The sequence below is a fragment of the Echinops telfairi genome, unplaced genomic scaffold (assembly GCF_000313985.2).
Source record: "Echinops telfairi isolate 266 unplaced genomic scaffold, ASM31398v2 ScPeMD7_7475;HRSCAF=8513, whole genome shotgun sequence".
Classification (NCBI taxonomy): Eukaryota; Metazoa; Chordata; class Mammalia; order Afrosoricida; family Tenrecidae; genus Echinops; species Echinops telfairi.
Genome location: NW_022111379.1, coordinates 14,845,008 through 14,862,525, shown reverse-complemented (window position 1 = coordinate 14,862,525; position 17,518 = coordinate 14,845,008). Strand labels below are relative to the sequence as shown.

Sequence of the window (17,518 nt, the reverse complement as noted above, 5' to 3'; positions counted from 1 at the left end):
GCTTTAATAATAAAGATTAATGACGACATCAAATTATGTGAGGGATAGGAATTTTTTGTCTATTTTCAAATGATGAGATCCACCACAAGTCAGAATGTAGAGAATAAATCACTGCTCTTGAGGGACCCCCACAAGACAGGATGGAGCTGCTCCCAGGGGTTTCCGAGGCTGTAACTCCTCCTGGGAGCGGAAGCCTCTTCTTTTTCCCAGACAGGGCTAGAAAAAAATGGCTCGGTATGAAGTTCATTTCTGTCTTCCCGAAACTTTATATGATTGATTTCCTTTTTTCTGTTCTTGCCTTTTCTCTTGTTCTTCTGTACTTGGATAATCTTTAGAAGGATGTATTGCTGACCAAGACTATTAACATGTCTCTTTGATTGACAGAACAATTATTTGTTCATTTATTGTTAGCCTTGACCTGATGTAGGGAAAATACAATTGAGACAATAACTCTTCTAGTTTTGGAATGGATCTGAAAACACAAATCTTGCTACTAAACAAGAAGAAAAGCCTGAAACTAGTTTGTATTAGTTTTACTTTTAAAGATATTTTAGTAGTTTCCTAGTAAATGGAACTGTAGAAAAGCATTAGCTGAAGTGCTAGAAAATACTGATTATATCAAGCTTTATAACACATGTGGTAGCTACTGTAGCGTTTCTCTTGTATGACAGTAATCTAGCCTGCAACATCTACTTGCGGTTTTGAAATTAACCTGTAATTTAGTCTTCACCCCAAATGACAAAAACTGAAATGACTCTGTGGGGTGCCGGAAGATGCACTGTAAACAGGCGTAGTAAGGGGCGAAGGTAGATCCGCAGGGGTAGGCTCACTTTCACTGTGTCAGTATCATTGCGATGAAATTAACACTTCCTCGTCTTATTTTACTTTCGAATACCGCTTAAAATCTTAATCTAGATAAAATAGTAATTCCATCTAGGGCAACCTAACATTTGGATAATGGACAACAGAAAATACTGCTTTTCTTCCTTTTGAAAACTGTTGGCTTGTGTGAACAGAAGTTGTTTTCTCTACCAAGATTGTCTCTGCTTGTCAGTTGTATTTTGGCCCGTCTCTAATCAAGCCTTCCGTTTATGTTGCATACTCTTTCCAAAATGCTTTAATTTTTTTGTTCCAAATAGCAACACCTTGCTAGTTTAAGCAAAAAATGGAGCTTTTGAGAAAGCGTAATGTCTAATCAGGTGTGCTGAACTGAGAGTGGCAAGTGTGGGGCCTGGCTCTGGTACCTGCTCCATTTACTTGGGAGCTTTGCACAGGACAATCTCTAGCTGCCTCGGTTTCCTCATCTCGGGCAACATCAAGGGATTGGTCTGTGGAAGAGGATCACAGACTGAAGGTCTTGTGTTTCTTAGCATTATTTCTCATATTTGACATTTTCCTTTTAAAGGGAAAAATACATACTTTTCAAGGACACACAGAAAATATTTGCCTGCTTTTTAAGGGAATTCTGACTTAATATTCTAATAATTTTAACTGGTCACTACATAAGAGAATCTTGTCTGTAAATAGAAATGATGTTTAAAAATGTTTTAAAATGAAGTTTAAAACTGTCAAGGTCTCTTAGGATCATGGAAATAATCAGGTTTTAACAACAGTAAGTTCCTGAGATGAACCAATCCTGAGGTTATTCCCTGTTTACCTCAGAAAGGAAAAAAAGGCTGTCAATATCCCAAAAAGAGTGATGACAAAATTGAAAAGGTTCTCCCAAATCTTTGATAGCTATAATCCTTCATAGCTATTAATGTAAATTTAATAAAGTTTCCACAACCTGAAATTGTTGAGGGCTGTCAAGTATCTAGAAAAAGATATTTGACAATAATTCTACTAGAAACAGTGGCAATCTTATAACTGCTTGTATGCATAAAATCATATTTTACGTGAATTCAGAGTATGTTTTCATCTATTTGGACTTTTTAACAGCACCGTGAAGCTAGTTTAATAATAAAATACGAAGCTGGGAAAACAGGAAAACTGCTAATGATGCCTGTATATATTTTTAATCATTTTATTGGGGGCTCGTACAACTCTTATCACAATCCATCCATCCATCCATCCATTATGTCAAGCACATTTGTACATTTGTTGCTGATGCCTGTATTCTGAACATTGTTTATATATGAACATTGCCCCTCATACTTTTTTTTCATCTTGGCTGTGTGGTTTTCTACCTTAAATAAAGCTCAGTTGTGTGCATTTTAATCTCTGCAAACCATTACTAAGAGTCTCAATGAAGTTGGGCTCATTTTATTCATGGTTCCTTGTTGCTGTTTCTCAGGGATGACTTACCTGCCGCTCTCCAAGCCTCCATTGACTGCTATAAAAAGTATAAAGTACTCCCAAGGATTCATGATGTCTTATGCGGACTGATTGAGAAGGGGGAGACTGATCTCATTCAGAAAGGTTAGTCACCTTCTAACACCTTTCCGTAGTTTTCCCCTCCTGCTTATTTAACTTCAATGCATAGCTGCGTAGAGAAAGCTGAACCAGAAGGGACATACAGCCAGAGAAACAGTCACATTTTTTATTTGGAAAGGGAAAAACTCAGCGGGTTTCCCACGTTAGAAACTTTCCTCATTTGAATACCTTCATTTTGGAAAGTTTCCCCTCTGCTGTTTTTTCTGCTCGGCTTCATAGGGATCTCCAGACAGAAACTTGTAGCTCTGTTTGTTGTAAATAGTTATTTTTAAGCTGGATAGCTGTGCAGAACTGCCTCTGTTGCATTGTGCTTCTGTGTATTTTCTTCCCCTAAGATGTTTTCTTCTTTCTCCGCTAGCGATGGACTTCGTGAGCCAGGAGCAAGGTGAGATGACGATGCTCTATGATCTGTTCTTCGCCTTCCTGCAGACCAGGAATTACAAAGAGGCCAAGAAGATCATCGAGGTGTGGTTTTAGCGCCAGCATTCTAATTGTACAGCTGTTTAGACTCTTAATTAGATTACACTGAAAAATTTTAACCTTTAATTACACTTGTTCTGGTTCATGTTAATAGCATTCAATCCCAATAGAAGGGGAAAGAAGGAAAAAAGAGCTCGGCCAACTTCTTCCTTGTGTATAATTACAGTTCAGAAAAGGCAGTCTGGTTGTATATTGAATTTGTTTCCTCGCTTTGTGAAAATCACTGTTATATATCAAAATGATATTTGCATATTAAATCTTGGATTGTGGAACAATTAAATTAAACTGGCATTCCTGGGTGTAAAGTTGCTAATCCTCTTTGCCAAAGAATTCTTTGTTCTTAAAAGCAGTCGAATTTAATTTGCTGCAGACCATGCTCAGATGTATTTGTGATGCTTGTCTACAAGTTAATCACCCAAACAGGTGCTGTCTGCAACTGTTTGGCATTTAATTTAAATTTTCTTTTTCTTTTTTTTTTTTTAAACTATGGTAAGCGGCTTATGGGACGTGGTAGGTGACAAACCTGGCCTGTTAGGGATTAGTATGTTTTATCTAAGCTTGACTGAAATTTTGTTTCCTGAAATTGACAAGTCAAAGGGCAGCTACAATTCTCTGTCCTCTAAGAAAACAAGGTATTCAACAGAAAATGTACCTGTTGCCATAAGAAAAAAGTATTTCATGTGATGACTAAACTTGTCCACTTATAAGCAGATCTGTAATCGTGTTTCTCCCCGGTCACACTTGGTCTGGACTTTGTGCTTCTCCCCAACAGTGCCTGTGGGGGATGCAATGCAAAGGTGGTTCTTAGCCTCTGTGTTTGTACACTGATGACTGCGTGTAGGACATTTAAAATGAAGGCAGAAAGCCCAGAGAACGGGAGGTGGTTTTTTGATGTTTTTCAAAGAAAAGTGTGGTATGGGCCAGGAGGACTGTAGGGTCAATTCAGAACCTTCTCCTTTTTCGTTTCTGCAGTGCACCAAATAAGAAGCTAAGGATGTTGGACAATATTAAAATTAATAAATTAAGAAAGAATAGATATTGAGCATTTTTATTATTTCCAGAAAGCATTTGTATTTTACCAGTGGATAGACCATTGCAGTTGAATTTCAAAGCTCTGCAACAGAGCTGCTTATATGATGTCCTGCGGAAGGAAGCGAGATGAACCAGTCAGAAACTCACGTGAACTAAAGGCATACAGGGGCACGTTTCCGTGTATGCCATGTTTTGTTTCAAAAATGGGTTGGTACACATATTGTGTATCGTATAAAATAAGCATAGTTTTATAGTTTGTGACATATGGATTATTGCTGACAAATGGAATTACAGCTGGTATTTTTCTTTATATTTTTTGTATTTTATGAGCTTTCTATAATGAGAATATACTTGGTGACTTAAAAAAGTTAATCGGAAAGTCAATGAAAAGGAAATGGAATTTTTCCATGAACTTTTTAAAGCCCTCATATAATCAGGGCTGGGGGGAGATTGTCTTGCAAAGGAAGAGACTTATTTAAACTAAGCTCCCTTAAGGAGCTAATATGAAGCTCTTTGAACATGAGATTAATATGTGAAGAGTTCTACTGTGTAAGACTAAGAAGTGTTAGCTGCTAGCTATAGAAAGTATGAATAGTACTTGTGTGCTCAAGAGTAAAACTTATTCCCAGTATAGGAAGGAATGCCATTAAAATGACGTAAAAAAGGAAAATCTGCAAGCAATTCGTTTGTTTTGAGGTACAAGGCTTGTGAGACGTGTTTTGGAAGGATAGACTATTTTCAGGTTTTAGAGAGCCTTTCGATGGAGACTAAGGAAGTTGGGTGAATCCAGAAGACAGAGGACTCTGAGCAGTGTTAAAAAGAATTTGTATTAGAGGGATGTGGTTTGGACTAAAGAGTATTTAAGGCAGTAAGATTCAATAAGGACCTCAATTAGGCTAGTAGTTGTAGTTTATGGTCATTTCAAATGGCATTTTGCAAAATATAGTGACCTTAGTTAGCCAAAGGTAGGATGAAGTAGGAGTCCTGGGTAAAACCAGTAGTTTGTACTTCGAGCGCCAACTGAAAGGTTGATGGTTTGGACCCACTCAGCAAGAGTATAAAAGAAAGGAGTGGAGCTCGGCTTTCGTAAGATGGCAGACAGCCAAAAGCCCTATGGAGCAGTTCAACTCTGTGACACTGGGGTCACCGCGAGTCTGAAGTCGGAATTTAATGCCACGGTAGCAGGCGGTTTTCATTGGTGTGGGTGGTGGAAGCAGTGAACGCACTTGGCTGCTAACCAGAGGATACAGGCTCAAGTCTACCCAGAGGTAAACTGAGCTCTGACCGGATCTGATGGCGCGTCTCCCACCATGAGTCCTTCAAATTGACCACGGCACATTTCTTCCTCCGAAGTTTCCTTAATGAGACTCCAACTAAGGTTCTTGATACCATCTGAGAGGCTTCACAGCTTATCCGACCACTTCCCCTCCCTCCTTGTAATTATTGATCATGACTATTAGAGTCTAGTCTGAGATACAGGCCTTAACATATGAATCTCTAAAATGCCATAATTACTTAAGGAAAATTACCCATTTCCTACTAAGTCTTTCTCAGGAAGTAATGCTTGCATGAGAACCAGAGTTTGAATTTGGGGTCAGTCACAGGAGTGGAGACAAGAAGTCTGGTCAGGGAAGTTCTAGGACACTATCAGATAACATGAATCAGAGCACATTTTAAATCTCCTTCACTATCGATACTGGTTCCACTGCTTGAAAAACAACCCTTCTGGCTCTCCTGCCATCCTCCCCTCTACAGGTTAACCGTCCCTAGTTCCTTCCAAAGTTCTTTTATGACTCCTTGACATAGGAGAAGTGATCACAGATTTCTTTCTTTTAAAAACCTGCATCTTTATCAGTTAAAAAGAATGTAGACTATATTGTCTTACCACTAATGAGAATGAGTCGGGTCCTGACCCCCACCCCTTGTAGTCTCAAGTAAAACTTATGTATAGTATTTTAAAAAATATGCGAAGTATCAAGATTCGTATACTAAAAATTTATATGTTTACAAATGCCACCAAGGTTACATCAATGTAAAGTAATGAACATTGGTTTTGGCTTTGGGTAACTTTTTATTTTCCTGCACAAATAAGCCTAGTCTTGAACTGCAGTGGTAGAAAGTGCTTTAAAGCATAGTAACCCAGGAAAAAACAAATATAACCATTTTTATTATAATGATGACTATACTCACTGTTGATTATGTGGCAAGAGCAGGAAGAATTAAAGGTGAATTTATTGTTTTAATTAACCATTCCTTTTTTGATAAGTTATACTCACGTTTCATTTAGAGTTGTTTTAGCTGTAATCTCTTCTCTTCTAAATTTTATTCTGTTGTTGAGAATAGACACAGCAAAAGACGCCAATTCAGTAATTCCGATTAGAATTCTATTATTCTCTTATGTTTTTTATTACATTTTCTACTTCTGCTTCCAACTTGCAGTGTTTAAAATTCAATAAGATGCTAAGAGATAAGCCAGAAATGTAGATCTTACAGCAGCCTAGGGGATTTGGTTAATCTGACCTGGATGTTCTTTTTGATGATTGAGACTTATATGTGAAAACCATTCTCAATTTCAAAACGGAACATGGGACTATCTTCCATATAAGTCAGCTGTCCTGCCAGTGGTGGGCAGATTAATCGGCCCAAACAAGAGGAGTTTGTCATGAAGGTTGTGCTATTTATAGCCATTGGCATTTGGGTCAGCAACTGCATTGAAAGGAGCAAGTGAATGTGGCCTTGCATTTTGCCTTGTTCTAAAGAGGATTATCTATGCTTTTTAAAAATCTGTGCTTCATTCCAAGAGCTTTTAGTTTACATTGATGTTGGTTTCATTTTCAATATAATGCATGTGAAACAAAACCAACAATGTAAGAAAAACCTGTAGCATAAATTTTGTTCAAGTGTTATTATTAATGATCTTCGTGTGCATGTCCTAGCAGTTAATTTATTCCACATTGATTTCTTGCCTCCCCGAATATGGGAACATTAGACACTCAAAACGAGGATGCTTGTACAATTTCTACTACTATACCACTTTTGCTCTTATCCTACCAAAGCTGCTGCTTCGATACTTAATTTAACATTGTCCATGCTAATTTAAATAATCATAATGGGAACTTACAAAGAAGAGCTGCTATTCAAGGGACACCTGGTTTGGTGGACAGAGCTGAGTGGAGAGGAGGATGGGAACCTCCTCTCGAGGTGGGAGCCCGGGCGCAGGAGCGTGCAGTTACTCTGACAAGGCTGGTATTTCAGTGTAGCAGTTCATGTGGAGCTCCCTCCTCCTGATGAGGAAAATACTCTCCTTGGAGTGACAAATCCTTGGGATTATGTTGAAATTGTTTCCCTTTTATTCTAGTATCCAAAATTATAAAATAATTACTTTGAAGCTAGAACTATTGGTTGAATCATTCCAGTTCCTCCAGTTGCTTATAGAACGTATACCTCAATGACTGAAGTAAACTAAGACTGTAAACTAAGTTTAGGTCGTAGGCAAGGGTTTGTGGTGGTGATTGAGGTACTTCTATTTTAAATTTTACAGTGTGCTTTTAATAATAGAACACTAGTTTATTGTTGGGGCAATTGACTTGTTAATGAGTTCTCAATAACAGACTAGTAACTTACTTCGCTCTGTGGAAATCGCTGAGAAGTGTATGTGTGTTATGTGGATGTGAGTGTTTGTGTATGTGCTGTACATATTTTAGAAGTATCTAAGTTTACTGCTTCAGAGATTTATTTTTCAACTGAAGAAAGCTGGACTACGAGGGGGCCTTCCAAAAGCACTTGGGAAAATGTTGTCTTTTAATTCGTTTTCCATAAACTTCTTGAAGCCCCCTTGTATTTTTCTTAATTAAGGATTCATAGAACATTGACCAGTAAAGCAGCAGTTTGAAATAACCTGAACCTTCTTTTATAAGTTAAATACAGCTTGTGAGTGCCTTATGGTGATTGTGTTTTACAGACTCCAGGCATGAGAGCTCGTCCCACAAGACTTCAGTGGTTCTCAGAGAGGTGCATTACAAGTAATCAGGTTTGTGTTTAATTTTCCATGAGTGTTTGGGGGAATTCAAAAGCTGTATACAGCATTCTGGGAACAGGGTTACCCTGAATCGTTTTCCTGGTAGCCAGTAGCTTAGTTCTTGTTCCTGAGGGATGATAGGATTTCTGAAAAATTTAACTTGGACCCTGGAAGATTTTACCGTATGGAGCAGAGTTGTGTCCCCGAAGGCAAGTGCCCATCCATGTCCTGCCAAGTGAGAGCTGCCGGGAGGAGGCGTCCCGGCTCAGAGACATTGCGGGCTCAGTTCCAGACACCACAAGAAAGTCCATACCACAATATAGCAAGTCACATGTTTATTTTTGTCTCTCATTGAATGTAAAAGTTATATTTACACTATGCTGTGCTCTCTGAAGCATGCATTAGGAAAGAGTTTGAAACATGTTAAGAATTACCCAAATGTGGCAGAGAGACACAAAGTGAGCATGCGGAAGAAAGTGGTGCCACAGACCTGCTCAGTGCAGCATTGCCACAAGCCTCCAGTTTGGAGGGGAAACCCCACTATCTGTCATAATCAAGCAAAGTGCAGTCGGGTGTGGTATTCCAGTGCAACTTTTAGATGCAGGAGTGTTTTCCTTAATAGAGGGTCTCTTCGTTGAGTTCTCCCCACCCTGTCTTTGTATTCACCGGAGTGGACCCTCATGGAGGGCCACTCAACCAGATTAGCTGGGTGTTAATTGTTCATGTGGCCTTCTCAGCAACACCGGACACTTCAGCCTTCTAACTTAAGTGAAGCTAGACGCTACTGTCACCTTGAGTAAAGCTGATAGGAAAGATTATTCAGCAGCGACTTGCCAGCTAGCAAGTGCTCTTTACATGATCTAAAGCCATCTGTTGATCTTACTTTTAAGGTTGAAACCCTGGAAAACTTGGTGGAACTGACACAGAAACTGTTTGAATGTGATAGAGACCAGCTATACTACAATCTGTTAAAACTATACAGTAAGTGACCCATTTCTCATGCTTTGATTTAGTCTGTTGAAGGCAATGGCCAGAAGGCGGTGTCTTGGGCTTTGTAGAAGCTTCTGCAGTCATCAGAGGCTGGAAGGGAGGCCTTACTGAAGTTTGTTATATTGTATCACTAGACGTTGGACGGTCTTCATAATTTCTGACTCTTCTCTCCAGTAATGAGAAGCTAAGAGAAAAATTTTAACAAAGATTTCAAAAAGAACTTTTGGAGATACTAGTCCCTTTTACTTAAATCTGGAAAGAGATTTATTAATCATTTCTATGAACGACCATCACTATATTCATGTGCAAACGTCAGTTTCCAGACAAGTGAACATCTATTAACAAATACATTGCTAAACACTTTCTTTTAGAAAAATGTGAACATATTGCAATCGTTTGACACGATGATAGATTTTGGTTATTTTTCTATGTTTTATCACCTATAATTGCCTCATTGATGTATAATAAATATATGTACTAGAATTTACCCAGCCAGTCTCTTATTTCTGGTGGTAGATACTGAGTAGTTTTCAGTTTTTCACATTCCCAAAAAGCAACCACACATTGTTCATCTCCGTTCAAGCTCAGTTACTCGGGGCCGACTTTCTAGTATTTGTATTGAGGCTTCAGAATGACGTCTCTAAAATTTTTGGTCTCTCGTCAGACAGTGTTTTAGTTAAATTTGCCCCAGTTTACGTGGAGTTCTCAACTCCAACATTCATAGGCACTTTCAGGGCAGTTGAGGAGAGCTGACTCTTAAAACAGCCAACAGCCAACCCTTTCCCTTTGTAGATAGTTTACCTAGAATTACTTACTGCTCTCTTTTTCTCAGGCACGTTTTTCTTCCTCAAAGAGACAGCAGTGAACAAGATGCCTCACTTGTCTTTTTGAACTTGCGTTTATTATAAGCTTTATCATATGTCATGGTGAGTGCTTTGGGCATAGAGGTACTTGATTTAGAATATACATATCAATTGTTAGTTACAGTGAAGTGCACACTTCATGATATTGTTCTTGAAACTTTGGCTTGAATGGTGAGTACAGTCTGGCATACACATTGCTGAGTTGGTATTGAATATATAGAATTAAGAGCCATGCATTTTAGGAGTTTAGTTCTTAAATTTGTTCGTTTTAAAATAGCGTGTTTGAAAAAAAAATGAAGTGTTTGAGTGCTAATAATGCTCCCTTTTTTACTCATTTTGAAGAGCTTTTTCATGTTTAAGTGCTTTCTTATTGTGGAAATAAACAACAAAACACACAGAGTGACATTGATTACAAACTTCAAGTTGTGCAAACCTTCTCAATAGCTTCTTTCTTTAATTTTTCTTTTAAATGGATGGAAAGCTTCCAGGTGCTTTGTGGGTAAAACAAGTAAAATGTCTTTAAGAGGAATCGGCAGGAAAGGAATGGAATTTTTTTAAAAACTCTGAGTTGTGAACTCAGTGGAAAGTTTACAGAGCAGCTCATTCGTTTCACATTCAACAGTTCAGACACGTTTTGTTTCAGCTTATCTGTTGCATTCCCCCGAATATACCATCGCTTATGCCACTTCCTCCCTTTAAAAAACACGGTCAAACACATGACTGTACCATCCCGGGGCTCTCATACAGTCAGATACAGAGCTAGCCGTGAAAGTGCTGTTGTTCTTTTTCCACCGCATCCCGTCCTCCCATCAGGGTAACTTGTCCCCAGTTGTCGGCTGGCCGTCCTTTCAATCCTTTGTCTCTATGTTTAGGGCCACACACTTTACCCAGCGGTAGGTCTGACGTAGTGGCCTGAGATGTTCCTTATTTTACTTAGTCGTATGAAATCAAGGAAAGAAAAGATAATTGCTTGATTTGTCTCCCTGTAGGTACCCAATTTTAACATAATGAACTAGTGCCCTTGGCACACTTTAAACTGGTCGGTGATTTTTCTTTTAAGTTAAGATTTTTTAAAAAAAAGGATATTTCACCTTGTGGCAGTCATTATTTTTGGTGCTCTAGGTGTCCGGTGGGACCCTGTATATGTTGTCCCATAAGCCATTTGACACAACTTCATAGTCAGTCTTTGTTTGGCCCTTGCTTTGTGGACTTCGCGGATAATCCAGGCTCATGTTGCATAACTCTCTTGGAGCCCTCATTTTAGAAGCCAGTGATATTTAGAGACCACCGGTGGGAAGGCTGGGGGTTGCCTCACTGTATCAGTAATGTATTAGAACTACCAGTTTTATCACGAAAGCTGTGAATTAGAACTCCTCATTTGGTACCTTGCTGTTAAGTCGATGCCAACTCTGTCCTATAGGGTCACTACGCGTGCAACTGGCCCCCAGCGCTTTCCAGGCTGCTGTCTCCACAGAAGCCAACGGCCACCTTTTACCACTGTGTCTTCCTCTCACCGAGGGATGAGTGTGTTCAAACCTTTTGGCCAGTGGCCGAGCACCTAACCAATGTTCCACCAGGGCTGCTGCTGCTTTTCCTGCAGTATCACAGCAGCCCGCGGGGCCAGGGGCAGCTGTTACACCTGGTCTCAGAGCGGGGCAATGTGGCACCACAGCTGTGCTCCCTCTTGTAAAATTCCCCAGTCATGGGAGTACTCGGTGCTTTTCCAGAGTTCTCTGGGGTCATGTGGTCCAGCCCCTCACTCTGGAAAGAGAGACCCGTGAGTTGTAGGCTAGTGATGTGATTATAGAGGCAGTGCTTCCATTTGCTGGGCATGGCCTCGGTGAGTGGCTGTTTGACTCTTCCAACAACAACGTGCAATCTTTGTTCTCTCAGGAAGAAGCTGAAGCCTCAAAAGTTCATGAAAGACGTGGCTTTTCCACACCTTTGTGAGGTTTAATACCCAGTTGCAGATGCTGACATCCTGGCGATTTGATTAGTTTGTTGAGTGCTTTATGGTCCAGGTCCAATAGTTCCAAGAAGGTTTTTTTTTGTAGGTAGGCAGATAAATAGATAATGGGGTTTTCAATAGTATTTATAATAGCTCTTATATATATGTTGAAACCTTTCCTTCTTACAAGTTGCTCGTACGTTTTAGTAGGTACATCCTTGTAGTATCTTTGTCCTCCCAAAGGACAAATGTAAGTGTTAAAAAATTCTTACCTTTTTAAAATGTACTTTTTGAAAAAGAAGAAAAGTATCCTCTTAGATCTTAGATCTTTTCAGTCCGAAGGGATGGAATTGTAGACCATCCACCCACCTTTTCTTTTCTTTTTGAAATATACCTCCTCACTTACTAACTCTCATGTGACCCAGCATGTCATATTTGTGACAAGAGTTTTTGTTAAATGGCCCGTCCAGCTATTTTGACATTAACCTGGGTTTCTGCCAGAGCCCAGCGCCCAGTGTGCAGAGGCACCTTCTGCCGACAGGTCTCCAGGAGACCAGCGGCGGGCCAGGCTCAGCCCTCCTGCTGAGGCCACTCTGCCAGCGAGCTCTCGTTGTGAAAGAGTTGGCCGAGGTGGCTCTGCAGGGGTCCATCCCGGAAGGACCGGACAGGGGCTGGAGGAGTTTGGGAGGATACGGGGTGGGGAAAGGCACTGGGGGTGATTCGGCCAGCCGCCCCCTCCTCCTCTTCCGAAGCCCAGACTGCTGAGTCCCTCTGCCCACCAGCTGCCAGTCTCAAGCACGGGCTCCCAGCCATCCAAGACCAGCAGCTCATCACGCATTGTAGTTGGGCCCTCTTTGACCTGTGGGGATGCCGCAGTTGTTTGTAGGAGCGTGAGCAACCAGCCTCCATCTCAACCCCCAACTTCTCTGATTGCCTGAGTCGCAGAGCCACCAACTGTGCCTCTAGTCCAGCCACCTGGCCCCAAGTTTGTGAGTACCACAACGCCAGAAGATAGTAGTTCCAAAGGGCCGGGCCCTGGGCCCCCTCTGCGCTGTAGTTGTCCACGCCTCATCTTCTGCCTCTTCCTCAGCACCACTTTTGCATAGCAACCTTGGCTTTGCAGGCCAGCCATGTTGACAAGTGAGGAATGGGTATAGCTTAATGCTTTTAAAATATGGTGGCAGTACTACTACCAGCTCTTGGAAATGCCCCTCAACTGTTTCTTTCCTGCAGTCCACAAGTTTTCTTTGGTAGTAATAAAATAAACATTCTTAGATTTTGGGTTTTTTGCCAAGGTATTTTTATATATTCATCAAACTGGGGGTGGGGGTTACGTACATAAAGACATTTTAATGAAGGAAGAGACACCTTAGTTTTGTTTTGAAACTGCCTGCATGTTTCACTGCATGTATAAAACCACTCTGAGCGTTAGGCTAGTTTAAACTATTTGGGCCTCTTTTTAGCACATTTACACTACAGTCAATGGAGGATGGGGGAATTCTCGGCTCATCGTTACCATTTTCTTCAGTGCTCGGTAGCAGGTTTCTGAAGGAGGGTTTTGATTTTTGTTCCTTGAGATCGGCACTTCTAGGAGACACGGTTTTTCAGTTTTATAAGGAAAGCCCTGAAAGATCACCTTCGTCTTAGTGTTGTGGTAATTCCCCTCTAAGATGCTGAGGACCAGACTCACTTACGTTTTCTGGAGCGGTTATGCTCTAAAATAAACTTCCTACCACTGGACCTTACACTATGAAGATGGGCTTTATTTGCACAAGCAATAGTTCTCTGTGCTTAATTTTTGAATTAAGTGTCTTGTGGCATTTTTCATATCTTCTAATTTTTTATCTAAGCAAACATTAATTAACTGACTGATGTGATCTTCCACACATGTTAGAATAATTAAAAGTCTTGATTCTTAAGTTCTTGCCATTTATGAAGATTGGCTTACCATTTAGAAGGAACTGAGCTTTTTCAGTGTGAGCAAAGCTACCTCGTTCCTGTTCAATAAGCTTGTCCCCTTTTAACACTTAAGTAGTTTGATAGCATCATTCTGTTGAAATATGAAGTCCAAGAAGGTCTAATCGGTCACACGGTATCACAGAAATTCAAGTCAGCAGGGGAGACCAAGACAGGTCTCTCCACTTGACTCAGTCAAGTGGGCTTATAGACTTGTCACTTTGGAGGAAATGATATATTGTACACTTTCAATCATTTTAGACCTTCAACTGTGCACTGCGTAATAGACATGTTTCTGTGTTTTTGTACAGATTTTAAAACACTGTTGAATTAACCGTCACCTGTTTCTGGTTTCAGTTTTAGCATTGGGCAGTTTCTCAGACACTTGTATAATTTCTGTTTACTGGATTAACATCATTTTCGAAGTACTTAGCAGATGAAGTGAGATAGTGGTGGTGGTGGTGGGTTTTTTTAAATGGGTAAATTTCAAAGATTTTTTTAAAGGTATTTAGAAAAAGCCTTCTCACCTGTCGTGGAGAATAAGCCTGACCCGTTTCCTGGATGCAGCATTTGGAATGATGCGTTCTTTAATGGTCAGATAAGAAAAAGTTCTGAATGTCCTCATGAATTGTATTTCATATCTCCTGATACCTGCCTGCCTGCTTGCCTGATCACATTTTACAGAAATGAATGGAGACTGGCAAAAAGCTGATGCTGTCTGGAATAAAATGCAAGAAGAAAATATCATACCTCGTGAGAAGACATTAAGATTATTAGCGGAAATTCTTAGAAACAATAATCAGGAGGTTCCATTTGATGTGCCTGAGGTAAGTAATTTTTCACTCAAAGCATCACAGGTTGTGCTTTCAGTATAACTTCAAGATTTAGCCCGGTTTTCACTGAAAAGAGCACAGTAATTTACTATTTGACGTTTAACCGATTATAATTTTGTTTTTAAGTTGTGGTATGAGGATGAAAAACATCCCCTGACTTCTTCACCACCTGTACCTGTAGAAATGAAGCTCCGCAAAGATCTCTTGATCGCCTGCCAAAGGAACCAATCTAAAGGTACGCAGGTGCTCCAGGTCCACCTGGAAACAAAGTGAGGGGGAGGCCAGCACGGCAGGAGTGCGCCGGGACGTGGAGGGAACATGGTTTCTTTCGTATTGTCAGTTAGCAAAGGCATTTTAGGGTTGATAGAATTTAAATATTGAATAAGAGGTATGTAATATTGAGGAATTTGCTCTTGCAGTAATGGTAAGAATTATACGAAAAATACCCCAAACTTTAGGATCCATAATTAAATATTCATTTCTATTCGTAATTTATGTTAAAATGCTCAAGCCACCAAGAGCAAAGCCCAAGGCAGATCTGGAAAAATGTCATGATGGTTAACAATTTGGGCAATTTTCTACCTCGTCAAGATTTTCATAATGAAGCTGTAGGAGGCATACATTTTCTTCTCTCAAAATTATAGTTTGAAAAAAAAAATTATCATCAACACTCGTTTGGGCATTGACTGTAACGTATTTGAAGTAGAAAGGCCTTAGCCACCACGTTCGCAGTCGCGTGATAGAGCGAACGTCTCACGATTGGCGGCAGACAATGAGAGTGCGTCTCCAGCCCAGTCTTCCTAAGCATGTCCTCCCCTCTTTCCATCGCCCTAGCATTCCTTGACCTTCTTCAAACATGTGATGGAAGCTCCCCCTGCTGAGTTCTAGGTATTTTTGTTTAGACTTTCTTGCACCCTCCCCACATCACCTCTTACTCTCATCTCTCCTTTTTATTCATTTCTCTCTGTAGAGTACTACCCTTATCTTTAATTCTCTCAGCTTTTATGTAGATTTCAAGTATGTTTTTATGATATTTTAACCATTAAGAAAATAAATGCAGTAAATATGTTTTTATTTTAGTATTGGCAGCTTTGAACACTAAACCAATAGAAAGGAATCCTTTTAGAAACTTATAAAACTTAAGAACCTCATAATTTCCTGATTGAACTTGAAGTTCTGTCTTGGTGACACACCTTTATGCAGTGAGAATGAGCTAAATTGAAAGACTTTGTCAGAAACTCAGGGTTGATTTTTGTTTATAAAAGTTCCGTACATCATCTCCAAAAGGAGATCCCAGTTCTAAGGTCCGTACATCATCTCCAAAAGGAGACCCCAGTTCTAAGTTCCGTACATCATCTCCAAGAGGAGATCCCAGTTCTAAGTTCCTTGGGATGTTAGCAAGCCTTATTGGCAGTCAGTTATTTGTTCCTCCTAGTATAACTGGCTTCCCTGAGATTGCGCATACTCAGATCTGCATCAGACCTCTCCCAGAGAAGGGATATAGTTTTTGCACTCAACAGGTAATCATCACAGAACATTCTTGTCCTTTATGAATCAAACTTTTAAAGCGGTTGCAAGACAAATCTAAACTTTCTGGCCTCTTGATTAAGGTGACCAAACGTCCCATTTTTGACGTTTTTTAAAAGTCCCGATTTTTGGAAAGAATGCACGACAAGCTAGGGAACAGTCTATTTGATCCATGTAGACCAAATTTTTAATCAAGAATCCCCACCCCCACCCTGGTCAATGGTGTCCCGCTTTAAATCTGGTCACCTTACTCTTGATCCACGTCTGGCTTCAAATTTCAAAGTAAATGTACTCATCAGCCAGCTTTTCCGGCATATAGTGAGAAAACCTTTCATGTCAGAGTTGCGTCATGTGAATGTCAGTGACAGTTGTCGGATTTTACGAAGGTCCTAGTGTGCGTTGTCTTTCGCAGCTTTGACGTTAGGGTGGTGGACTTGCACTTGCACAGGCGCAGGGTTCCAGTGCTGTCCAGGGGGTGGGACACAGCACAGAACGTGTTGTAGACCACGAGTTGGCAAACTTGAGATGGACGAGTCAATCCTGTCCCTCAAAACATTAAAAAATTCTCCGAGAGCCATACATATATTTTTTACAAACAAAGGAAATCACCATTATCTGCATGATACCCTTTACATGATTTCCGTTTTGCTTCAGAGCCCCACACTTGGTAGGAAAGAGCCACAGACGGCTCGAGACACAGGACATTGAGATTACTAAGTTTTCTCACATTTCTTTACAAGTTAAACAGCCTCAGTAGTTTGTTAAGAAAGATTTTAGAGATCATTTAATATAATTTATTGGTTAAAATGGCAGCTTTAATCTTTCTGTAATCACATCCTAAAGCATATATGATTGGTGATTTCTTGAGCACATATGCATGAAATTCTTGATCTAATAACTTTTGAGAGCGGATAGCTTGAGTGGAAGTCATTTTCTTCCCCCAAATATTGTAACTCGTTTTGGTTCAAACCAAATAGGAAATTAATGATCTTTGTCACCTTTCTATAAATCTTCTGGTGAAATGTTTGGCTCGGGAAACTAAGTCTTGGGCGACTAGTCAGAGTCAGGAGAATGGTGAGCAGTCTGCTTCCATCGGGGCGACAGCTGTAGAAACCCTGTGGGGCAGAAACCCTGTGGGGCTGTTCTCCAGTGCTTTCGGCTCCATTTCCCCACCCACCGTTGAAGTCTTCACTACGAGCCAGACTACTCAATAGCAGTGGAACTGGGAAGCATTTTACATTTACCTCACTGATTTCCTCTTGCTAATTTTTAGTTACTTTTGTGTATCTATCAGGATGTTTGTGTTTAATAAAACAGGAATGCCTTGAACATTAAATACTTGTACCAGCACTTTAATGAATCTCTGCTGGCCGGGATTTTCACACCAGAACAAACGAGTGGTGAGTGGATTTGGTAGAGGACAGTGGTGACTGAAAAA

At 40.2% G+C, this 17,518-nt stretch overlaps 1 protein-coding gene across 1 annotated transcript in view; it reads left to right on the top strand.

The window, feature by feature from the left end:
* LRPPRC (leucine rich pentatricopeptide repeat containing) overlaps nt 1-17,518 on the top strand; it is a 188,743-nt gene that overhangs the window by 147,982 nt on the left and 23,243 nt on the right. The window contains 6 exon segments of the mRNA XM_045285679.1: nt 2,294-2,418; nt 2,792-2,898; nt 7,907-7,975; nt 8,854-8,944; nt 14,405-14,547; nt 14,680-14,788. Coding sequence (XP_045141614.1) covers nt 2,294-2,418; nt 2,792-2,898; nt 7,907-7,975; nt 8,854-8,944; nt 14,405-14,547; nt 14,680-14,788 — 644 coding nt within the window.